Source organism: Acanthochromis polyacanthus, chromosome 9 (assembly GCF_021347895.1).
Source record: "Acanthochromis polyacanthus isolate Apoly-LR-REF ecotype Palm Island chromosome 9, KAUST_Apoly_ChrSc, whole genome shotgun sequence".
Classification (NCBI taxonomy): Eukaryota; Metazoa; Chordata; class Actinopteri; family Pomacentridae; genus Acanthochromis; species Acanthochromis polyacanthus.
Window position 1 is genome coordinate 30,744,876 of NC_067121.1, and position 26,006 is coordinate 30,770,881.

The 26,006-nt window shown below is 39.5% G+C and overlaps 2 protein-coding genes across 5 annotated transcripts; one reads left to right on the forward strand and one right to left on the reverse strand.

The window, feature by feature from the left end:
- Positions 1–625: 625 nt before the first annotated feature.
- Positions 626–8,291, reverse strand: LOC110964086 (sorting nexin-16-like). The gene is made up of 7 exons (XM_022212700.2): positions 7,956–8,291; positions 5,692–5,778; positions 5,127–5,275; positions 4,967–5,036; positions 4,750–4,886; positions 4,505–4,667; positions 626–4,409 (listed from the first exon to the last, which is right to left on the reverse strand). The coding sequence occupies exons 1-6, from the start codon at positions 8,289–8,291 to the stop codon at positions 4,520–4,522; spliced, it is 927 nt and encodes a 308-aa protein (XP_022068392.2). The 3' UTR covers positions 626–4,409; positions 4,505–4,519.
- Positions 8,186–25,492, forward strand: LOC110964674 (receptor-interacting serine/threonine-protein kinase 2). Of its 4 annotated transcripts, XM_051953989.1 has the most exons (12): positions 8,186–8,310; positions 9,158–9,282; positions 12,917–13,070; positions 13,556–13,711; positions 14,705–14,862; positions 15,481–15,530; positions 15,630–15,791; positions 16,137–16,222; positions 19,316–19,417; positions 20,276–20,372; positions 20,574–20,753; positions 22,691–25,492. In XM_051953989.1, exons 3-12 carry the CDS (start codon positions 13,035–13,037, stop codon positions 23,077–23,079), a joined length of 1,416 nt encoding a protein of 471 aa, XP_051809949.1. In that variant the 5' UTR covers positions 8,186–8,310; positions 9,158–9,282; positions 12,917–13,034; the 3' UTR covers positions 23,080–25,492. The 4 variants fall into 4 exon arrangements, with proteins under 4 accessions (XP_051809949.1, XP_051809948.1, XP_022069156.1 ...); XM_051953988.1 differs by lacking the exon at positions 8,186–8,310 and having other exon boundaries at positions 8,482–9,282; XM_022213464.2 differs by lacking the exons at positions 8,186–8,310; positions 9,158–9,282 and adding an exon at positions 10,179–10,709.
- The last annotated feature ends 514 nt before the right edge of the window (positions 25,493–26,006 follow it).

Consider the following 26,006-nt stretch of genomic DNA (forward strand, 5'->3'; position numbering starts at 1 on the left):
AGCAAGCAATAAAACTGTGAATTGTCTTGATGGCAGATAAAGGACCCAGAGTGGAAAAGTACCGAATGATTTGCCTGATGGGCTTTTGCCATGGAAGACATTTGCCATATGACAGTAGGGGCAGCATGGCTGTAAATAATGCAATTAATGCTGGCTGAATTACATTTTGCTGCTTCAGTTTCAGGGTTCTGGTAGTGAGCATGCTGCCTCTGTGCCACAACATCATGACTTATTGAAACATGTGAAAAGAATGAATCCATCATTAACCTTATTAATACCACCCAGAACTTGGACGTCTGTTGTGAAAAGGTCCTTTCGTCAGGCTTGACTGATGGATGATGTACAATATTAGTAAAGCCAGTGCCCTTGAATTCATCGCTTTAACCTCGAGTGTCTATAGCCTATAGTATGTAGCCTATACTAAAGCACATTTATGGTACGTTTAGAAATGTTTAATTAACAATGAATCTTTGAAACGTTTGTTTAACAGCTTCTCTGATAAGATCAATTGCAGTCACAGTGGGAGGAATAACCCAGTGGAGTGGGCTGGTACTTTATTACCCTTTAAATCGTGGTTTTGCTGTAATTTTCTCTCTAATGTTGATTAAAAAAAAAGACAAATCAGTTCAGGGTAAAAAATATAAAGTGCTTGTATTTTTGCATATTTGTCACATACAAATGTTCCAGATTATCAAATTAACATTCATACTTGGTTAATATGAAACAGAGATAGCCCACAAAACACAAAAAGCATTTTTAAATGATGATTCATTAAAGATTTATTTAAAACTTCTGTCACTGTGCGACTTCAAATAAACTTGCCCTGTGTGAAACTTTTGAATCAGATTTCACGCCTGATTTGCTGAAAGTAAAAAATATTTATTTATCACTTGTCAGAAAATATCTCCAGTGCAGTCTGTACACCTGCCATAAAGGCGCCTGTGAGTCTTTGATGCTGCTAGCCTGGCAAAGTATTCAGGACTGCAAAAGAGTTCTGTTCTTAGCTACACATGCTGCAAATTTTGCAGTCGATCCTAAACAGTGGGACGCTGCAAATTCACGTGCAAGGGAGCCAAGTATTACGAAGCGTTGTTTTTTTTTCATTTTTTTGATCTTGGAATCATATTCAATGAAGCATCTGCATCCCCACTGACCTTGTTTTTACAGTTTCACTTCACCTCAGATTCAAGTTTTTCTTGTGGAGTGTGTGCCAAATTTCTGCTTCTAAAAACAGATGTAGACCAGAATAAGTTGTCTTTTTGGAAGAGAAATGAAAACGTACAGCAGCGGTCCATCATTTTGACACAGATAAACCGTCAGTTACACACATCACTGATAACTGAGTTTCTGATGTCTGACCTACTTGTTGCTTCAATAAAACATCACAAATAAAATGGCAATAACCATGATATCTGATTGTGAAATGCTTTTTGATACAGTATGTGATCTATGAGTACAGGGTGGCAGATGGTCTATATCACAAATTTGAACAGATAAGAAATGCTAAAATTTGATTTAGCTCAGTACGTCTGTAATGGACATCTGATAGCAGTTCACTCGAGGTGGCCTCCATGTAATTGCTTAACTGGGCTCAATTGTTACGTTATTCTCATCCGTACCTCTCCTTTGATCCAACAATAATATAATAATAGCACAGAAATACTTTAGTGGTGAAAGAAAGCGACCTTGTGTGGCTGTAAACATGGTGCTTGTAAGCTAGTGTTCAGATTTAAGGAAAGGAAATACTAGATCATTTAGTTCAGACTCTTAACATCACATTTGCTAATTATCACTTAACATGAAGTAAGGTGCAGCTAATCAGAATATCTTGGTTTGATCGGTAATTGGTCATAAACGGTCACAGTCACAAAGAAGAAGAAAAAAATTGCACATGAAGCTTAAGCAATGACACCATGGTTGGTTGGTGTCATTTTTGAGTGGACTTGCAGACAAAAAAAAAAAAAAAGGTAATTGGCCATAAATCAAGAATTTGACAAATGAAGTTTCAACCTGATGATGGCAGCAAAGGAAAAGTCAAGAAATTACCAAAGTGATCAGAAGGTCCATAATATGGGATTCATCTAGTAGGGACCATTATTTTTATTTAAGAGTGAATGTTTTTTGGAACATAAAGTAGTCTAACTATGATAACTATGAAAATTGAGCTGACTTTGACATTTCACACTTTTCATTTTGCAGTCCTGCACAAATGTATTCTCCATATATCATTCACATTCATTGTTTATACTGTAAGTTTTCAGAGTGCAGTATAAACAAAAATTAAAAATAATCTACAGACATGTTCAGTGTAGCCGTATAAATATGGATCTGCTGCTTCAAGACATAAGATCTGCTGCTCATGTCTGTGATTTGTTCAATAATTCAGGGAGAATGGGTGAATGGAAGCAACAAAATGGCTCTTCAGGCTGATAATGGAGCTGGTATGAATGAGCCTCTCTTGTATAGGTCTGATCATGACACACACACACATACACCTTTCATTGATTGTGAGCCGTTATTCGCTACTGAAGAGGAAAACATCTCTCTTGCGCTCTCTCCTCGGCACTCCAGACGTCCTTGAGCTGAGAACAGAACATCAAGTTCCCAGCATCTCTTCATTCAGATGCAGCTGCTTTACTTTCAGAAACTCCTCTTGTACTAAAGCGCCACCTACTGGTCATGTTTGTTTCATATTTCTTTGGCTCCAAAACCGTCTGCATTAGCGGAACATCACGATCCAGATCATCTCAGAACATGGCTTAAAAGGAAAAGAATTCTTCAAAATAAATATCTGGATCTAATGGAGGGAACAGAGTCTTCCTTCATTAAAGCAAGACAACAAACAGGCACACTGAGAATGTAAAATGCTTCTTATTTTGAGATATTTATGGTTGATATTCACTTTCTAATGAAAAACCGCATTGCTTCTGGTATCCTAAAATACATACTTTACACACACAGTAGCTTATTCAACTTAGTTTTCAACAATTAGGCTGAACACTGATCAGTCAGAGCATGAAAGACAGATGAAGTAAATAACGTTTATCATTTCAGGCAATGTTCTGCTGGGAAATCTTGTGTTCTGGTTTTCATATGGACGTTAATGTGGCATGTACCACCCACCTAAACGTTGTTGCTGACTAAAAAAAGCTCCAAAAACTTTCCAGAAAATGACTTAAATGTGTTGAACCGTCCTCTAAACTCGTCACATCCCACTCACATTAAGTATCCACAGCATGCATCAAAGCAATCCCTGTCCACTGGGATCCCGGCCCACAACCCACAGGAACCAAAGAATCTGCCGTCAACTTCCCTGTGCCAGATACCACCTTTTCCACCAAGCTGGCTCCAGTTCTAGTTCGGAGCCAGTGCCTGACTTAGCACCAGTTCTTGTGTTTCCACAAACTAAGCTCCAGGCTCCAAAAACTGGTGCTTTTCAGGCACCAACTCTTTGCTGGGGCCAGAGTTAAGAACCGAGTACGTCACGGACTGGAGACGGGGTTACGGTGACCGACGATGAATGACGAAAACACAGAACCGCCATCTTTAAACAGCCAGGCAACTAGCAGTAGTGTTTAGCGTTTGTGTTTTGAAAACCGGTTAAAGATGGAAAACAAATCCAAGCAGCAAAATTCAGTCAGTTACAGGGAGCCTCTTAGGCCAAACCAGTATTCCAAAATATCCAGTGGCAGATGGCTGCAGCCGGGTACGAGTGGACCCTCGACCAACTCCTCAATAAACTTAAAAAGCTCAAAAATGACTATACGGACTAAACAAGGGAGCTGGAACGCAGCAGTGGTCGGCCTCTGTGCACAGAGGTCCAGTGTTGGTGCCTTGATAATTCAGGGCTGTTTTGGTGACATGAGGGGAGCTTACACTGTATTAGAAATGTTTTTACTTGTTGACGTGTCGATATGGTGGTTTTTACATGCTAGGGTTCAGCATTTTGATTTTCATTGACAATTTCTATCATCTATGATTGAATTATTCCAATATTACAACTTGCCCTTGTGCAGTGTGGAGTAGGTTTACATCGTTTGAGCAGAGCTGTAGATGAGTTGGTGTGCTTGAGCTGCAGCAAATGTGGAGTATGTAGAGGTGGGGGCTTGTTAGATCTGCACATTGCAAAAGGTTTGAAAACTTTAAATATGTTACTTTGAAGTGCAGAAATTAGTTTTTAGGGTTGTAATCGACAACCAGTCAGACTTCAGTGTTGTGTCTGATCAGTGCATGTATTCAGGATGTTACATTAGATTGCATCCGCGTGTTCTTTGTTCTCCATGATTCAGTCACTGAGCTTCTGCTTCTATGAAATGATGTTTCAGCAGAAAGTGCAAACGTGGAATCCTGGCTGCAGTTGTCTGGGAAGCTTCCTGGCTTTTTACTGGTGGTTCAGACGCTCACCAACGCTGAAAATATTCAGCAAAGATAGACAAAAGGTGAATAAAACTCTCTTATTTCCATCCTTCATTGCTGTTGAGTGATGACAGCTGTTGCTAGTTACCATTCTGAATCTTAGTCAGCTTTTTCTGCCATCATCTTCATCCCCATTTCGCTGAAATCCATCCACATCCGTAAATCCTTCTCTCTGAGTGCTGACGTCGGTGGGGATCATCTCGGTTGTCTCACAGGGCCCATCAAAACTCTCAGAATAACGTGACAAGGATCTGCGTAGGAGGAAATCATTTCAGCACAGCGTACAAAAGGCCTCTGGTGTTTTTCTAGCTGTACAACTTTGTGTGTATTTACTTGACTCTCTTCACCAGCAGGTCGCTGTACTTCTCCTTCTCCTCCAGAGTCTTCTTCAACCTGTCAGCTTCTGTCTGTTTTTCCACCAGTTCCCTCTGAAAACGATGGTTGGTTTCCTCCAGAGCCTCGCAAAAAGCCTGAACCCCAAACAGCAGCCGATTGATTTAGACAACAGTCTTGACATATAACAATACTTTTGCAATGAAAGTGACCTCACCCTGCTTTCCTCGAGGCTGTCAAATGGATTCGGAGGATCAACCAAACACAGAAAGTGTCTCAGAGCTTCACTGGGGGACAAAGAAATTCATATAGAAGTCAAGATCACACATGAATTAAGTCAGTCTCTGTAAAGTATTGGAAAAACGCACAACACACACCTTCTGATGACATCTTTGTGTAACATTAGGTTCTGCAGAAATGTCTGCAATCCGGCCTGCCTCTTCTCCAGAAACTCCTCCTCATAGTTGTCTTTGAGCCAACGCTTAGGAGGCAGAGTTAGACGGCAGCTGGGAAACAGCTCCTTAAGCTGCACCGAAGCAACCGACAAAAAGAAACCGAAAACAAAATCACTATGGCAACACATCATTCAGAGCCAAAAGCGTTGTCGGGTCATGAGGCCACAGCTGAAAGACAAACCACAGCACTCACAGTGAGATGTTAAAAAAAACTCGATTAAGTTGCTAAAATGACTTCATTAAATCAGATATGCTGAATCTGGTGTGACCCAGCTATACACCTAATGGAAAAATCTACTGAGATGAATCACAAATAGAAATATTCTGAGGTCACAAGGAAAAACTGCTCTCTTATGCTCTCTTATGCACAACTGGCGTGAACTGATTACACGTCTCATCTGTCATTATACCCCTTTGGGCTTTCAGCAATATCCCATTTCGTAATCTTCTGAAGTTTTCCTGTCGAGGTGCATGATGTGTTTGTCACCTTGATGCTGAGCCTGCAGAAGTCTGTGTATCGTCTGAAGATCACCCATCTTCCTCCTGGACTCCCCACCACCAGGATCTTATAAACCTACAAAACACATGATTGAAGTGCATCTTTATAAACGTGCATCTTGACCAGCAGTTACCACACTTTAAGCTGCACCGAACATCACAGCAAGAAATGTTAACAATGTTTCTGAAGAACATTCACAAAAAATAAAATAAAATCAACCAAATCCAGCAAATGTCACTCTACTATTACAAAAATGAGCCACAAAACGTCAAAAAGAGTCACAATGAGAAAAGAAAGGAAAAAATTGACAAAAAAATGAGACAAGCGACATGAAACAAAACAAAAAAACAGACAATTAGACAAAAAAATGGATAAATGAGACAAAAGAAATCACACAAATGCCAAAAAATGACAAAAGCATGAAACAAAACAGCAAAAATTATATACAAAACAATGAATAAAGCAAAACACAAAATGACAAAAATAAGATAAAAATTTCAAGCTAGACAAAAAGGAAACAAAACGACAAAAACGAGTAAAAACGACAAAAAGTCAGACAAAAAGACAAAAAATAAGACAAAATATTACAAAAATGAGACACAAACTGACAAAAGAACAACAAGCAAGAAAGTATTTTACTTTATGATCAAAGCAACTTGTCAAGGTCGAGAAATTATTTTAAATTTATAGTTTTACAAATTAACAATTTGCAGTTAATGTCTTCTCTGTAATTTTTATACTTCATAAAGTCGTCCAGTGGGCCAGACTGGACCAGTTTTGGCCCGTGGGCCGCATGTTTGACATCCCTGGTCTAGTGTACATGTCTATGAAGTGGACGGCTCCACGACACGGCGAGTGACGCATGAAACATGCGACAACAAATCGATAATGAAATTTGTTGCCAACGCTTTTAATCGATACGTTGTTGCAGCCCTACTCCACATCTTACCCTTATTATTTTGTGACAGATTTCATGCATAGTATTCTAATATATGTTAAAAGATCTAATACCTTAAATTTACATCATTTTGTTTTGAGTACATCACATATTTTCCCAAAAAACATGTATCTTCACACCAAAGTCACATGTTTTACCTCTGGTCTAACAGCATTTGCCATAATTATACCAACTTTTACTTTAAGCACATCGTACCCAAAAAATATTACACTACAACCTCCTTCAGTTATTCAGGTGTTTATTGTACTCTGGGCATAAGACAGAAGCAGAAAAACATCTGTTCTTGACACTGAGAAAGAAAAATTACTCTGCTTGCATTCCACAATAAAAGACAATGAATGACTGATTTTATTAAATGCACGTTTTATTGGAAGAATTCACAATTATTTCCTAGCAAGTATTCTGCTTCATTTAGTCAGCTGGCTACATAATCATTATTATATGAGCAGGCCTCATTACACACCAATATTAAAATTAAATCACTACTGGCAAATTGTTTCCTCAAAAATGTTTAATTAGTTAAACAGCTTTCTTTTAATGGCCTTATTCTATAATTGCATGGTTTCTTAATAGTTTAACTGACGTCTTCATTATTGTCCATTAAGACATCTACTGTTTTTCCCCCATTCTAAAGGTTCACTAAACCACACGCATTTTTCACCCAAACAGGCCTTAACATTGCTGTAGATGAAAGAAACAGTAAAGTTCATTTATAATGACAGTAATGTAAGATTCCAAAACTGCAGATAAACGTTTTTATTGTCAGTCTACAGATTTTTACTTTAGTTCTCCTGAGAATGGGGAATTATACTTGCAATTGCAAAATATACTGACATGATCGCACATGTGACTGTGACCGGTTTTGCCCATTCAACAGTATTGCGCAGTCAACAACACACACACACACACACACGAATGCACGCACACACGCACACACCTACACCTACACACACACACACACACCTACACACCTACACACCTACACACACACACACACACACACACACACACACACACACACACACACACACACACACACACACACACACACACACACACACTCTTAACACCCTAGAAAAAAGAATACATGATGATATCAGATTCAAAAATTTAAGTGTCAAACAACATCAGTTTTTGATTCAGATCTAGCCATGTATTTTTTTCGTAATCAGAAAAGTTTAGTTTCCAATACAGGTGGTGACAGAATAGAAATTCCTTTATTTTCTTTTATGTAATAAGACCTATTTTCTTCTCTATTGTGCACAGCCAGCAGATCTTTTCTATAAATTCCTACCGTGAACTTTGGCCTCTCCTCCAGGATCTCATAGCCCAGCAGTGTGGGAGAGTTCGGTCTCTCTATCCAGCTCTCCCCACATCTCCCCTCACCCTCCAGCAGTGTGGGTGACCCGTCCAACACGTCCCCTCTGGGTCCACTCCAGGTCTCGTCCAGGGTGGGACTTCCAGCTGCAGCACCCCAGGGTCCATGTCTTCTCACCAGCAGGCTACTTTCTAGAGCTGGGTTCTCACAGTTTGACGAGTTAGTCTGTATGGGAGACGCTCTCTTAGAGCAGGACCTGCTCACTCTGGACCAGTCCACTGGAAAGGGGACCGGAACAAAGGGAAAAGCCATCGGAGCTGACCTTACTGAGGTACTGTCGGCAAATACATAAAGTTAATCCACATAAAAACACAAGGACACACACGAGGAGTGTCTACTTACACCAGAATAGAGCAAACTGAATGTTAGAGCTGGAAAACAAACAGTGTCCATAATCCACGTTGGGCTTCTTGCCTGAGTTGTGCTGTGGTTGTCAGGCTGACAGTCCTGTTGGTTCATCAAAAACACAACAAGGCACATTGTGTGAGATCCATATAAGCAGTCATTTTTACACGCTACCTCATTTGTTGGCACACTCTGCTTTATGGGGGTTTCAGGTTACAGAATTACAACGCCAACACAGTCATGTGCTTCACGGTGTGTCATGTCTACAGACAGGAAGAGCACTTTCTGTTTATATAACGCACCAACAGCAAACCTGCAGTACATCATATGATAACATTAAAAAACTGTTATTACATTGTAATAGATGTATTCAATCACATTTTATAGTGGTGTATACATAAAAATATGTTTTGAATACATGATTTTATTTTAGTGTTATTGGAACAGATTTTTGCACATAATGAATTTTTGTTTGTGTTCCATGTTAACTGTAAGAAAATATGTAAAATGTGACAGTTAAATGGACAATGATTATTAGTAAAATTATTCAGGAGAGACAATAATAATAAAACTCTTTGCTCATTGAGAAATTTGCTGTTAAGTCATAAAATGATCAGGTTTTAAAGGTCACATATTGTGTCCTTTCTGATAAAAGAAATGAAAGTTCTACATGTCTCTAGAACGTGTCTTTTTATTTTTAGTTCAAAGTACTGCAGAGATAGTCCATTTCACCATGATTGTATAACCACTGGTTTCAGTTCTGCTCTTAACAGGTGGTTTCAGTGTCTGTAGCTTCAAATGCAGCCGACTTGTTGCTGTCCACGCCCCCTTCAGGAAGAAGACTCTCTCTGCATTTGTGATTGACAGCACAGCTGCTGATACAGATGTGACTGAATGTGTAAGACCAGAACTTTCCATTGTTATTAACTTTCTATTTGAATGATCATTTTAACTTATGTATAGTGAGTTTCAAAATCAGTATTTTCCCAACGAAGAGCAGCAGCTTGGAAATGACTCTGAAGTGAGTGCTGGTTAATATCACTGGAGACAGTAATATAATGAGAAGTCTTATTGGGAATATGATTGTATGACAATAGAGGATGTGTGAGTAGGAGAAAAGCAAACAAACTGGTTGCACTGATGCACAATAGAGGGCATGAAAACACAGTACACATGTCGCTGTTAAAGTTCCCACAATCCCTGAATATTCCACAGCTTTAAAGTTACCACAAAACTCTGACTTGTGGACATGAACAAAGCTAACATTACCTGCGTTACCTGCACAGCTGCAGCATCATTACATATCATAGATGCATACTGCAGCTTTTACTGCACACCCCCAAGTTCTTTACAACAGCAAAAAACCATTCAGTGTGGGAACTTTAAAACACTGTTTTGTCATTGTGCTCCACAGAATGTTTTAAATGACATAAAAAGGTCAGAAGATATAAATAATTTCTCACGTTTTAAAATGAACAACGTGATAATGGGAATGCCCCAGGGTCGGGGGATTTCCAGATGTTGAAACTCCCGATATTAACAGCTGAGCTCATGCTGAGGAGGGGCGTCGTTGTTGCGGCGAAAGTGAAAGGAAATGTATGCCCTGAGGCTCCTACATACGTTTTAGTTACACAAGGAGCCTCTTCATTTCTGGAGTTCGCTCTGTGTGTGTGTGTGTTTCATATTTGAATTCTGACTTTGCTCTCCGAGGTAATTGGAGAATACAATCCTGTTACCTTTGTGATTCTGTGAAATCCTGCGCTCCTGAACGCACCTCGCGGAACCCGGCAGTGTGTCGTCATTAGCAACAACAAACCCACCTGGACGGAGCGGAGCGGCTCAGCGGCGGCTGGTATCTCTGCTCCGGTGACAGCCGGCTGCATACCATGAATAAACCGACAGAGGGAAGCGCAAACGTTTAACCGAGCTCGTTTTCTCGGTTTTCGCCGGCGAACGGCTCAAATATTCCCTCTTCCAGGCGTCCTCCCCCGCCACGTTAGCTTAGCTTGCTAGCAGCCAGCTTGTAGATGTTCCTCTTTACCAGAAGGGTCAGTTCTGCTTTCAGATTCTGACCTAGCGGAGCATAAATCCCCGGAGAGTTTCCGTAAAACACTCACAGACGGACATGGAGCCCCCCGTGGCTACAGGCTGCGTGAACATCGGCAGTCTGACCAGCACCTTGCCGGAGATCCCCTACCAGAAGCTGACGGACCTGTACTACCTGAGCAGAGGCGGCTTCGGCACCGTGTTCAAGGCGCAGCACTCCGACTGGAGGACCACTGTGGCCATCAAGTGCCTCAAACTCGACTCTCCCTTTGGAGAAAGGTAGTGCGCACCTCCTGTAGTAATCTAGGTCATGTATACTGAGGGGAAGGAATGGTAACTTTTGTAAATGTGAAGATAAAATGCGCTCTTGGACAGAAAACTGCAGTAAAATTCTGCAGTATTGTATTGTGCAGTCACAGACAGCCCTTTAATTTAGGTTATTTAAAAACTTTAGCTTGCTCTAAAGTAATCCAGATAATCCTTGGATTTTTGGGGGGCTCTGATGGATATTTTTGCAGGCTCAAACTTTAGTTCTAAATTAGGTTAATCCCCATAATTGATCATACTGTAGGGTCTTAATTAGTCAGATAAAGTTGTCTTTATGTCATTTCAGTAGGGGGTTAACATTTCATATTTAAATTATTAGGGTAAATTCACACCATACATAACATTGCAGTGTCTTAACCTTAATATTTACACTTAATTTGTAACGCCAATCTTATTTTTTTTACTAGGAAGCTCTGTGGATCATCAGCTGCTGCTTTAAACGTGTTGTATAAATAACTGCAACTTGACTAATCTGGAGATTAGACCATAAAGGTGTGAACTGATGCTGGTTTAATCCTGTGTGTACTTTTGATTCAGCTGTATCTAAAGTGGCTCAGAAGTTGTTTCATTCTTCTGTGTGTGTAGAGTTTTAACGCGTACTTCCTCTGTCTCCCTGTTGTTTAGTTGGAGGACCTGAGACTACACTGTGTTATTAAAAAATAATACACAGAGTCTTTATTTTCAGAGTTATGTGATTTATAAACAGAATATTATAAAGTCAGACAGTTGTAGGTTTGCTCATCCTTGGATTTGTTTTCCAGGGTTGTAACTTTATTCTAAATGATCCTGATTAATTTCCATAATTATCAAAACTGTTAATATTTATATTAATCAGATAAAGCTGTGTTTTGTTTTTGTTTTTTGCTGGGGAATGCTGACTCTGCTGCAATAACACTCCAATTTCACCTTCTTTGGCACATTTTCAATAACTTTGAGTACATCAACAGTAGCCCAATCAGTATTACAATGTTGATATTTGTATTAAGGGTTGAACAGAGAGTGACATGTATGTGCAACCAAAATGGGGCTGGACCTGATGATTTTCTCAATTTTAAATTACTTTCTACATTAATTGATTAGTTGGTTGGGCTTCGTTGTGGAAGAAAAGAAGTCCTTAAATGTCTTTTGTCCACAACCCAAAGATATTCAGTTTACTGTCACAGAGGAGCAAAGAAAGCAAAAAAAATAAAAATTTTAAGAAGCCGAAATCAAAGAAGATAAACTTCAAAATAAATACTGATCAGTTGATTACCAAAGTATCCATCCATCTATTTTCTTCAGCTTATCTGGGGCTGGGTCACGGAAGCAGCAGTAGTTGGCGATTAATTTAATAGTTAACATCTATTTGATTAATCAGTTCTAAATATAAACTGGTATTTATGATCTTTGGTGAAGAATTCTGAGCAAAATATTTAATGTGCAGGATGTTTGACTGTTGAGAAAAAGTACTTATCAGTTCAGTATCTGGTTAAACAAAGTCGGAAATGAGACACGGTTTGTACATTAACTCAACACATCTTTCTGTACTGTCCTTTTTGCTCATGAGCTAACAAATATTGGGATACCCATAGTTGGTAATAAATTAATCCATGCTCTGTCAGTATGTTAATATTAGATGATATATTGACTCGGCCTTCTTGGGTGCATTAGCCAAGGAGTTGTTTTATTGATCCGTCTTTAGATAACATCTGTTTCTAGATAACGTTACCACACACTCACAAGACAGGCTTCCTCAAATTTAAACATGCTAAACTAATCTGATCAAATCTTTAAGAGGTATTTTAAGTACAATAACCCCTCAATGTCCTGTACGATGCTTTGATGACAGTTACAAAAGATCATGTGATGTTGGTATGATTAAAAGTGTGCATCAGTGTACTGATTTCTGTAGTTCTAATTAAGGATTCTGAGCAATCTCTGTCTAAAACTAACCAAATTAGTTATTAAAGTGTCATTACTTTCATCATTATACACATGATTTGGTCTACACTTACCCCATCATGGTAAAAATCAATATTTTAAAGTATTCTGATTAACACCCTGAGAATTGTTTCTATCATTTATGCCTTCAGCACGCTTCTTAAGTCACCATTGTTGATGTATCAGTATTTCTTTTGGTCTGAGGATAAAGATTGACCTAATCAGCTGTTGTGTTTCAGAGAGAGGAACTGCCTGCTGAAGGAGGCAGAGGTGCTTCACAAAGCCAGGTTCAACTACATCATCCAGATCTTTGGCATCTGCAACGAGCCCGAGTTCTTCTGCATAGTCACCGAGTTCATGAGCAATGGCTCCCTGGATCTGCTGCTCCACGAGGTATTTACACGTCAATAAGTAACCTAATGTCACCAAGAAGTGATCATCTGCAAGCTGGTCACTCCTAAAGAATTCAACTCCATCACCATGAAAAGACACCAGTTCTCTTTGTTTAGTGTCGCCGCTGCACTGCTGACTAGAATGAGTTTACAGTTCTTGTTTCTGGACTTTTGGATGAAGTCAAAGAGTCTCTGTTCTGCTGTTGTAGCTTTTGCTCTCCGTTTTGTGTTTCACTCATCCTGTCACTGAAACAGCAAACAAAAGTGAAACTTGGAAATACTCACAGTCTTTCATGAAACTTTGTAACAAGCAGAGGAAGAAAAGCTGAACATTGAGAAAAGCAGACAGATATAGTCCAGGGAAATTCCTACTGGTCTTGTAACATTTCGTCATATTGTATTGCTCTGTGATTTTAATGCAATATTACACATGCTTTCCCTCTTTGTTGATTTAATTTATACTTTCTCTCTAATCTCTACTAACAGAAGGACATGTACCCTGTTCTCGCCTGGCCTTTGCGTCTAAGGATTTTGTACGAAATCGCCCTCGGGGTGAATTTCCTCCACAACATGAACCCTCCTCTCTTACATCACGACCTGAAGACGCAGAACATACTGCTGGACGGTGAATTTCATGTGAAGGTTTGTGTCAGAGAGATATGAGTGGCACGAGTGAAAGAGGAAAGACAAGCCTGTACTGAAAGAGCTTCACTGAGTGTGCGTGAAAACAGAACGCGTGTAACTTATCTTTCTGATGCAGTGATACATACATTGTGTTTTTCCACTGAAACCGAACAGTAGCGAGCAAATGTACCAGTCTTCACTGCTCAAATCTTTAACATAGCGCAATTTGTTCTTCATACGTCATTTAAGAGAAGTTAACTGATCTCATAAACCCTTTATAAGTGTGTTTAAACTCTATTTTGTCTTTTCCTTTGAATTTGAAGGTCATACATCACAGAAAAAAAACTGCCTCCTAGTAGCTTCTGTTATCAGTTAATGCAACAATTCTTAAACTACCATCCAAGTGGGTCATACAGTCACACTGTTTGAAGTTGACAGAATAGAGCTGTAGTCAAACAGAGAAAGTTTTCTCCACTGAAATTGTGTTTTGTCTTTAGCCAGTCTATTGGTCACAGAAAAATAAAAATCTGTTATCTTTAGGTGAACTAAATCAGTCCACCTATTAGCCTTATTAGCTAAATCAATAATACATAAATATAAAGAGCTAGTATTTGCACCATATAAAGTCATTTTAACCTTGTTTTTATGTTCTTTTATATTTAAAAGACAGCAGCAGACTCTGAACACACCAGAGTGAACCAGCCCCAATTCATTTATGAAAAAACACCTCGTAGTCTTCATCAGGATGGGCCAGTTTAAAGCTGCGGCCAAAAATAGATGATGAATCCTGGAAGGCTATCGAGGTAGTGCTTTTCTACTCGTGAAAGTAACACTGGAGATTGTTCAAGCAGCGATGTACACGAGAGCATCTCAACCAACCGACCGACCAGTCGACTTCTAGACTGCAACCTTAAAAAGAAAACACTGCATTAGGAGTAATATAATTGTAAAAAAGAGGTCCTTGTCAGCGCTTCCTGTCTCGCTAACTTTCCACTATTCCTGTCTCTCCAGATTGCAGACTTTGGTCTTTCAAAGTGGCGGCAGCTGTCTGTCAGTAAAGGCTCAGGGTCCAAGACCACAGAGATGGGCGGCACAGTGATCTACATGCCCCCTGAAGAGTACGACCCGTCCAAGAGCCGGCGGGCCGATGTGAAACATGACATGTACAGGTGAGACTCCTGATCTGATAGTTTGAACAGTTTACATTCTTTCTTAGTTTAATTTTTACATCAATAGCATTAGTTTAATCTAGATGTTTTCATGTACATGATACTTAAATTGTCAGTGGAAAGTTTTTTGTAAAATTTGTGAATAGGTGAACTCTTGACACTTTATATTTGATAGTATCAATGTTTGTTGAGCACAAACGGCACTTCTAGGAAATTAGGTGTTCTGGCCTGGCAAGGTGAGAAATGTGTCAGCGAGAGACTGGAATGTTGACAGACCAAAACAGAACACTACAGGGACACATGCCAAAGGCTGAATGTGTCAGCCAAGCAGCACACAAACAGCCAGTAGGGGTCTGATTCCAGGAATCTGTCAGAGCGGGAGTGATGATTATTGTAAAAGTTAAAAGAAAAAAAGAATCCACTTTCCCCTGCAGCTGACAGTGAATCAGCTTTTTGGGCAAGAGGTTGAGGTGGTTGCAACAGGTCAGACAGTCGCTCTTCCTCAAAGTAGCCTCTCTGATAAGCTTGTGGTAAAGTCCCTCGGCTCTGACGGGAAAAACCAGTTGAAACCAGTGATGCAACTCTGATTTCTTTGAATTGTTTCTCTCCTTCATCTAGCTATGCCATCATTATGTGGGAGGTGCTGTCCAGGCAGATACCGTTTGAAGGTAACTTGTTTTCCTGTGATGTCACGCTCCTGCTTTTCAGTTTAGCATTTGCCCCTGTTTCTGTCGGTTCACTTGAATCACTAATGTGTGTGCGTTTAGATGTGACCAACCCGATGCAGATCATGTTCAGTGTGCTGCGAGGGACACGTCCTGACACCAGCCTGGACAGTCTGTCCGCCGACATCCCCAGCAGAGAAACTCTCATCAGCCTCATGACCTGCGGCTGGACCGCTAACCCCGATGACCGACCCTCCTTCCTCAGTAAGATCACACAAGTTACTGAAACCAGGAATGTGAATATTTTGAACTCTATCTACTCACAGGACTGCACTGTATTGATCTGAACTTTCACACAGTTTAGGATGATTAACATTTTTCTTGTTGAGTAACAAGAAAATCATGTTAGATTGTATCCTGACTGAGCAGTGACTAACTGTTAGCTTACTGTTACATGACTGAAATGATGTGATAAAGAAACTTTAAAGCACTGTGGTTCAAACTGATGGAACCGCATGACTGGAAAATATGTGACACCAGGTAAAAAAAAGTGTTTGTGTTGCACTGTTGATTAGATTTAGCAGTGTGGTGTTCTTACTGTAATTTCAGAGTGTCTAATTGAGCTGGAACCCATGGTGAGGAAGTTTGATGAAATAGACTTCCTGGAGGCTGTGCTGGAGATCAAGAAGTCAAAGGTCAGCTAAAGGCTTTTCACATTTCTTCTATTTTAATGTACTCCTGGATGTTGTTTTAGAGCATTAATATAAAGCACTGACTGCCCCTCTTGGAAGTTTTTCCTTGTATTGCCTTTTGACATTGAATCATGGTCAGTTTAATTTAGCTTTTGTGACAAAAAATGTACAAAAAAATGACTCTTTAATGTCAAAATGAAAACATTGAAAGCTATTGTTTTACAAAGTGATTTTGAAAGTACTCACCCCTTTAAAGTGACTCCTGGCTTTAACTACACCATAAGGACAAAAGTTCACTTCAGGCAGCTCTGTGAAAAGGTTATTAAAAAAAGCACAAGTCAGGGATTGGATACAAGAAAATTTGTGAATGCAAAAAGCGTACACCATTCATCCATGAAAAGTAAACAACCGAAGCATAAACAAAGCACCTACAATCCCAGGGAAACTAGCAGAACACGAACGGATTTAATAACACAAACTAAGTGCTGTGGCCACTGTTTACAGCGGTGTTTGTATGCGTTTGCTAGCTGCTAATGTGAGGCTACCAAACAGGGAGCTGCAATTCCGCCGCTATATTCTTCCATTCTTCATCCTTTTTTGCCTGGTTTTGGTTCGAGTTGGAGGACACGCCAGAAAGGCTTCTACTGCCACAACTCCACTAGCCTGTCTTCTTTGTTTAAACCCCACATAATTGTTTTGATGCATTTTGCCATTGTTGCCACAAATCATCTATTTGGATTTAGCGCCAGTGTCGCTAAATCATTTCATACTGCATTTCTATTACTTAGATAGTTGACGTAGATTACAGCAGCACACTATCAGAATTTTATCGCAGCTTGTCTTCGGTTGCATGACAACGGCCTTCCTTGGACCCATCTCACAGCGCGACGTAGGACCACCAATTTAGAGCCAAGACCAAAGATATCACCACGATTCTCTCACGGTTGTTATCTTTTGTCTGGGACGACCGAAATTTGCACAGTGTGTAGAGTCCTAAAGAGGCATTCCCTTCACTCAGATGATCTCCTTTTCACTAATTGTATGACATCACCAATTGGCTGTACCTGTGTTGAGTTATATAGCAGGTGAACACTTACACAATCACCTGTTTTTTGTATTTTATATTTGCAATTAATATTTTCATGAAGTTGATTAGTACTTTGTAGAAATCTGTTTTCACTTTGACATGAAAGTGTCTTTTTTTTTTGGTCAATCAGGTTATGAATGCAGTATCATGACACAGCTGTCACTGTGACTGTGCTTTGGTTGGTGTACTTGTAGTTGTGACACATTTGTTTTAAATAGCACTGATTATGTGCCGTGGTTATGTGTGTGTAATGACACTAGCCGTATACTGTTGGAGACCAGCCCCTTAAAATGAGTAACGAGCACTGAATGCATCACATAAAACGTAGCATCATCTCAGCTCTCTGCGGAGTGTTTCTCTGAACTTCAAGTGTTTCATAACTGGAACGGACAACATAAAAACGTCATATGAGTCAGAGGAAATGCAAAACTTGTTGTTCGCCCCTCTAATTTCCCTTCCACTTCCTTTGCCCCGGTCTCGTGCACGAGCATGAACGTGCACAAGACACGACGGAATAGTTTTGTGTGAAGTCTGAGCTACTTTGTTTGCATTTACTGAACCAAGGTCTGCAAACAAAATCCTTCTGTTCAGGAGAGAGCTAGCAGACTGTGAAGACATGTACACTGAATTTGACCAAACGTGTATTAAATATGCTCATGAATACGGAAGCAGGAACAGTAAAACACTTAGTTTTACGGCTTTTACAAGGACAGACAGCCTAGAGGCTCCAGTAACCTGCTGGTTTTTTATATATATAAATGGGCTTCATACTCAACAGCTTGTTTTTTGTTTTCACTGTAGTTACAGTTTCACATTAGTTGCTTGCAGCTCTGAAACCAGCACACACTCAGTGTTTTTTTTTTGTTAAATGACCACAACACAATGCCGGGTAATAAAATCATCAGATGGGATTCAGGAAACCCCCTCGATCCCGAACACACTGAGAAAATAAGTCTCAATATGCAACGTCAGTCCAGACCTGAAAGTTGAACTGTGTGTAATTTGGGACAATTGTACTTGCACTGTGACTAAGAGAACACGATGAATGGTTACCTCATAATTCCCCTTTATTGTCTCCTTCCTCTTTTCAGTTGTGTGGTACGGGAAAACATATGCATGAACGTGACTGAAACTATTGTTTCCAGTGAAAAACAAGTAAACTATTGAGGAAATGTTAGATAGCTGTGGTTATCTGGTAGAAAGGAAGAGGCAAAAACAAATACTGTATTACACCAAGAGCTACTACAAAAAAAATGTGGAGTTGGTCAGTCTTTTTCCACCACAAGTATAATGATTCACTGCAAACCTTTAAATACTTCAAATACCAGCTGATCATAGTTGAATGTACAGAGTTATTGTCTCATTTGTGTGCTCTTTATAAATATTACAAACAGAAACAAGGCTTTAACTCATAATCTGAAATATTTACAAATGAATGTAGTCATTATTTAGCATTTCTATGTTAGGATTTATGTGTATTTTTGAAAATTCAAATGTCCCCGTTTGTTTTACTGTAAGATGATAAATGAATTATTTGAAACTGGTCTTGCCACAGAATACTGAAGATAAATGGTGATACTAAAAGTCCAGTATTTCATAACAATAGCCTCACTTGTATAAAGTCACTGTAGGAAAAATCCAGTCATCTTACCAGCTACAACCACTTTTTGCCACTAAAAGTCAGCCAAGTATAACAGTGATTTACATATGTGACCCTTCAGTATGAGCAACACTTAATGGCAACAAAACCTCTGTAGGGGAAAATATAGGAACTGGAAAAGTGAATATTTAACGATGTGGTCGGATGCATCACTTCTGCTCTGCAAGCTTTTTTTTTTTAGAGTAGTTTTATTCTGCTTTTGTAACTGTAACGTCCCCCTGTGTGCTGTTGGACATCCTTCTCAGTGTTTTCTTGTATGTGTGCATTATTAATTCCTTTTGACATGTTTTATTTTAACAATTCATAACTTAACATCTGGTTGTTCTCTGTCTTTCTTGCTCCTCCACAGCTAAGGCAGAGATCAGTCTGTTGTTCAGCTCAGAACGTGTGTGAAAAGAGGAGTGATGAGGCTTCTCTGAACATACGGAAGGACACACCCAGCCCATGGCGGGTCAGTATCCAGAGGATTCTGATGTCTATGCCGAGTGTTTCTTGTCCCTATTACAATTTTACTCACTGTGGGCTCATTTTTTTTACTGCATTCTAAAGTTCTCCGCCCCTGTGGAAACTGCCCAACAATGGTTAGAATGTAGTGAGAACTAAAAAAATATCTTCTGTGAAGTATTCTACAGTAATGATGTCAAAAATCATAAAAAAGAAAAATTTCATCTTTTGATTTTTTTTTATATTTACCAAAACTGAAGAAAAAGTAAAATCCTCGAATCAAGATTTCCTAAGTGCCCACAGGTGTTACCAATACTGAAGAAAAAAGTTTTTTCTACAAACTATAGATATTTTACTACTCATGTTGGTAATTTGTTCCGTCTCCTACCGACTCTGTGTCAGCACAACCTGATGTGTGTCAGGTGCTTCTTTGTCACAGCTGAGTCACTCATTGCTTCATGGTTGCACCGCAGAGCACAGAGTTTTTTTGTTTTTCGTGAAATCTGATGAGTGCAAACCTTTATCTTCGGTGATGTGTTTAAATGTCGCCTGTAGAATGAAGAGATTTTAATGAAATATGATTTAGGCTTTAGTTTCGTTTTCTGATGTCACAGATGGCGATCAGAAAGGTGACTGTTCGTTTTCTGTCTCTGATAAATTGTGTAATTTTTGATGTATATGGGTTTGTGTATATATATATATATAACACTTACAAGCTAATGAGCTAAAATAGTAACAGTCAGCAACATAATGCTGACTTTGTGTAGTTACCCCCAGAGCAGAAATACCTGGGGAAGCTTTGTGTGGTTAGTTATTATGTTTATATGAAACTGTAAAATAAATCTGAGTGTTTTTTCTGTCCCAGGAGAACTCCAATTCTGGCTCAGGGTCTTGTTCCTCCCAGGACACAGATATTTCTCTACCGCGCGACCTCATAAGCATGATTGATCCTCCCTCAAAACGTAATGACAACACCAATGAATGCTTTGCCATCATTTAACACCACAAACCATTTAATTTACTACCACTGATCCACAACATTTACAGAGTTTAACTCCGTTGTAAGACAAGATAAGATATTAAGTTTAATCCAAGTCTGTGTTTAATATTAGCTTAATGAACCACCTGAGTACCTCACACTACTTCTTCTCTTTCTGATGTAGAGGGGCTTCCATCATCATTCATAGCTCCTACTCCGGAGCCTCCAAAGTCTCTGACTGACAACTGCACAGCCAATCTGAACGACGACCAGAATGACTTAAACAAGCCAGACACAGAATGCGAGACACTGCTGCATAACCTCAAGCCTCAACCTCTGTTTCAGCCTCAGCCTCGGCAGCAAGGTACTTAAAGCACCATCTTTCTCTTGTGTGTGGCCCAATGTCCTTTTTCCAGGTCGAGACGAGAAGTGCGTTTCAGGTCCTACTTGTTTTGGTAGCACCTACAAAGTGTTACGTTTTTTCCTGGACTCATATTATTCATATATTTTTACACTCTATCTAGCTAATATTGTCATCCCCATAGTTCAGGCTATTTTTTTTCTTTTGGTCTATTCTGCATACAAATAAACTTAAGCTCCGTATGAAATTGGGCTAGCTTGGTAAAATTAAAGCCTTTCTTCAGTCATTGATCAAACCCCTCTCCATGTATCCCTTGAATATAATTCCCTCCTGCCGTAAAGGTCCCATGTTGTACTCATTTTAGCAAATTAGTGACAGTCTCACATGTCCCTATCATCTTTCTTTCAGTATTTCAGCTGAAAATAGTGCACAGATGGTTTATTTCACTGTGACCGTATAACCCCTGGTTTTCGTTCTGTTGTAATCAGGCTGTTTAGGTGTCTGTAGCTTTCAGGGCAAATAATGTCCACACCACCTACGGGAAGAAGACTCTCTCTGTTTCTGTAATTGACAACAAGACATTTGACTGCAACTGACACAAACTGTGTGAGACCAGAACTTTCAGCAAAACTCAATACTAAATCAGTGTTTTGGTGGTGCAGAGCAGCGGTTTAGAAAAGGCTCTGAAGTGACTACTGGTTCATATGTGGTCTTAAATAAAATATTAACAGTCTTATTGGTCATCTGGCTGTATTAAAGTACAGTATATGTGAGCACAGACAACAGGAATCTGAGGAATCTGAATTAGCTTGTAAAGCTGGAAAGTTATCTAGGTATGGATGGTTTGAGGAATGGCAGAAGTAAATGTCTTCTTATAGAAGCTTTTAAATTACACCCAGGCGTAAACTAACTGTGATGTCACCTGTTGGTTTCAACGCCGAGAAAATGAAGCCTGGATTTTGCTACTTCCTGGTCGCCATTTTGGATTTTTTGGAGCCAGTGACGTAAAAAGCGTCATCAAACAGACTGGACCGGAGAGCAACTAGGGGCAGGACCAGTCAATGAGACTGTCTATCAAGTATAGCCACGCCCCCTGGCTCCGCCAACTTTAACGATTTATTTAAAATTCAGTATTGATTTATTTTAAGATCGGCCACCTGATCTCTCATTTTGACCATGAAAACTAACGGGAAAAAAATCGTGAGCTGTAGAAAATCAGTCTATCAAATTTTATTTTTTCCAAAAATGAATTGGGGTCTATGGAGAAAAAGCTTTTTGGAGCCAACCCTAGTGGACGGCGTGATATTGCAAGTTTTTGACACTTCCGGGTGGGCTTCAATTTTGGAGCCAGATGCTACGTCCACTTTATATACAGTCTATGATTACACCTCCTTGTTTATAAAGGCCAGAACACACACACACACAATGGATTCTCACCATATTACACTTTAAATAGTCTGGATGTAACTCTGCACTGACGCTTCCTCTACAATGTCCAGCTCTCTCAGCCCCGCCCACCTGCTGCAGCTCAAGCACACCAGCTCACCTACAGTTTAGCTCGGTGTGAACTCCTTAATGTTAAGTTGTAATATTGGAGTCATTCAGCCCTACATGTTAGAACCAGAAACCAGTACTGAAGAGGTGTAATGATACAGAAAGCTCCATTCTTAAGGTTAGCAGGACGGGTTCTTTCAGTTTTTGTTACATATGAAACCCAGAAGTCGACATATTGCAGTTTCAAGGCGGAAACAGTCAGATGTGTCATTGCCTGATTAAATCGCTCATGATTTTTTTTCTAGCATATAAAAACCGTGCATGGACATATGAACAGTGTTACATATTTGACATTCACTGGAGGGGGTCTTCAATCAAATGAACTGTTTTTATTGTGTTTCTACTTTCTAAAGTCTCTCCTCTTTCTCCTCCCATCACTCTTCCAGTAAATTACTCGCCTCCACTGGAAGACTTCCCTCCTTCACAAGGCCCCATCTCTCACTGGATTGCATTACGACGCGAGAAGATCGTCTCACAGATGACAGAAGCTTGCCTCAACCAGAGCCTGGACGCCCTGCTGGCCCGCGACATGCTGATGCGAGAGGATTATGAACTGGTGGTTAACAAGCCGACGCGCACCGCAAAGGTCCGTCAGCTTCTGGACAACTGTTACAGACACAACGAAGAATTCTGCCGCATCGTCGTCCGCAAGCTGTACGACAACAAGCAGAGCGGCCTGCAGCCGTACCCGCCTGAAATCAGCTCCCCGACCACCACTCTGATCCCCAGTGCACCACCGCTGTCCATGTCCTACAGCTTCCCCAGGAACGTGTAGCAGCCGGCACAGAACAATGGGAAAAACTCCAGATTACAGACAGTGCCAACTTTACACTACACTTAACTCTTACTGGTTCCATTGTCATCAAGAGGGTGTTTGTGGTTTCTGTCGGCCTTTCTCCCTCGAAAACACTGAAGAACAGGTGTTCGAGCAAAAAGAGTTGCAGGTACAAAACTTCAGTTCATATCCAAACATCAACCAGAGATTTAAAGGTTGTATTCTGTATGATCAGAATCAAAAGATTTTAACTGAATCAGTGATTTTATTTTATGTGGCGATTTATTTATATTCCTTTATTCTGGGTGGATGGATAACAGGATTTCACTCATTTTGGTACGTTATGCTTTACTGTATGTCTAGACTATTGTTAGCTTTATGTTGCGTGTTTGTTTTTGCTTTATTTGTGTGTATGTGGAAACCACCTCAATACATTCATTTTATCTGAGTGGCAGGAGGACTGTTAACATGCTGGAAAACCTCCAGTAAAACTAAGGTTCATTCCTATTAAAGCAATCCTAAAGTATCATGTATTCATGGGTGAACTCTCCTGAGTGAAGTGAGTAATGAGCCCCTCACCCTGACCCGGAGTGTCTCGACATTAAATCAGCTGGAAAAATGCGTAGTCACTTTAAATATTTGTTCTTGAGCAGCGTCACGTAACTCATCTCAAGTGTTCAAAGTCATGTGACTGCATGGAAACTTTTTGTCACCGTCCTGGCTCTTTCTCCTCCTCCTCCCCTATTTATTGCTGAGCTAAAGAGAGTCTCTGGGTCATGGAGTAAAGAGGAAGTTGAGATTGTAATATAATACCCAGACGGAGACCAACGTGTTCGTGTCTAGATTAAAAGTGGACCAACATGATCTGATTTCTTTCAGTCTGCTCAGCAATGAGCTCACCTCTTAGTATTCTTCATAACGTCCATCTATGATGCTTCAGGCTTATCTGAATACTTCCACTGTTACTGTTCTTCCATAGACTCTGAGCTGAGATTGCAAAATAGTTTCTTTTTTTTTTTTTTTTTTACACTTTTGATCCTACTGAGCTGCTCAGCAGAAGTGAAATGAAACTAAAAATCCAATCGACTTTGCTTGTAGCAAATCTTTAGTTGGCCTGCACTATACAGAAGCTCTAAGCTGTTTATTACTCTATTGTCAAACTTTTTCTACTGCAGCTGTGCTCAAAAAGGCAGCAACGTGTTTAGAAAATCAGTTTCTCTCTGTCAGACAGTGAATTGGTAAAACTCAGCAAGGCGTAATACTGTTAAATTCAAAATAATACATATATTCATATAAGAAAGTAGCAGCAGTTTATCTGCCTGAAGGTTTGTTATTACTTCATTAGCATATACATTTTTCAATTTTCTCATTGTAAGTGAACGCTTGATCTCCTTTTCATTGACATTTGTGGGTGAGTGTGTTTATGCTTTCAAAGGGGCTTCAAATATTTTCAGTTACTGGGATGACAGAAAATGATGAAGACAAAATTTCCCAAAGTTGCATTTAAACTTTTTCTATTTGTGTCAACAGAAGTTCAAAGTCCAAAGATTATTCATTTAAAATATCTAGTTTTGTTAATTAAAATCTGATGAATGGAGCTCTTTCAGCCCCAGTGTGTCTGTTGCACATAGTTTCCATCAAAGGCCTTACTGTCTTCATCACTGCCTTCACCTTCTCAAACAGGTGCTTATATTGCAATATTGTAGCTCTTATCTATACATCTGTCACAGAATAGCATTTGTGTTGTTCCCATTTCTATAAATAAATGCACTTCGCTCTCTCATAGTGTTGACCTAAAGGTTCCGCATAACTCAGTCCAAAGTAAACAACGGTTCAATCTTGGCCTTGCTCTGAGGGGGAATGAGTTGCAGCAGACCATTCTTAGTGAGACACTGTTACAGAAAATTCTGCACGATGACAAAAAGTCAATTAAATGACAACAGAAAGGCCGAGCAAGGTGGATATGCTTCCAAATGTTGGACTTGTATTGCCTTGTCTTTGATAACTGTGCCTCATACTCTGCTTTTGGTCTCAACTCCAGTCACGTGCGAAAGCCTTTTTACACATATCAAGCGAAGCTGAGTAAAAAACTGCTACAATTTGAATATGTTGTAACATATTTTGTACCGTAGATGATAGTTTCATCTTTTTTATATATATATATTTTCATCTGTGATCCATTGTTTGAAAACTCATGCACTGTTTTTTGTGAAGTGTTGATTTGATATTCGTAGAAATGCCTTCCGCAAAATACTGACCTAATTTGGTGCCCATGTCATTATCAGTGTCAGTTAATTAAACGGTAAATATGTCTTTAAGCAAAGTTCAGTTGATGTGTAGCTGTGGTTTCAGTCGGAAGTAGGATTTTTCAAATATTGTATCAAGCTCTTCATTAAAATGAGTTCTGTTTTTACTTCTGCCTGCTTTCGTCTTTATTTTTTAATTTTTGATGCAAGCCAGTGAGACAGACATAGAGAACCAACAGTTGATAATTAACTAAAAGATGTAATTTGACTTAAATAATCTAAAAAAAGATCATCAAGCAAGAGAAATGTCCTAAAAAGTTCAAAAAGTGAAATAAAAAAAAAAAAACACTATGATACAACATGACTTCAGAAAGATGCAAAGCAACCACAAAAAGACAAAAATGTGCCTCTGTTGGCCTATTCTGTAAATGATATCTGTTAAATTTACACATACATTTCTAAATTTAGGCTGTTGAAATACAATTGACTTGGGGCAATAGACAGAAGTCCTTAAAATCATTGACGAAACCCATAAAAACTCATCTTCCTGTGTCAGTGTTACATGAAAATAAACCATTCCTGCTTTACAATGGCTTAGATGTAACTCTGCATTATTACTTTCTCTAGAATATGTATGAAATCCCTTCCACACTCGCCACAGCTCGAGCACACCAGCTCACC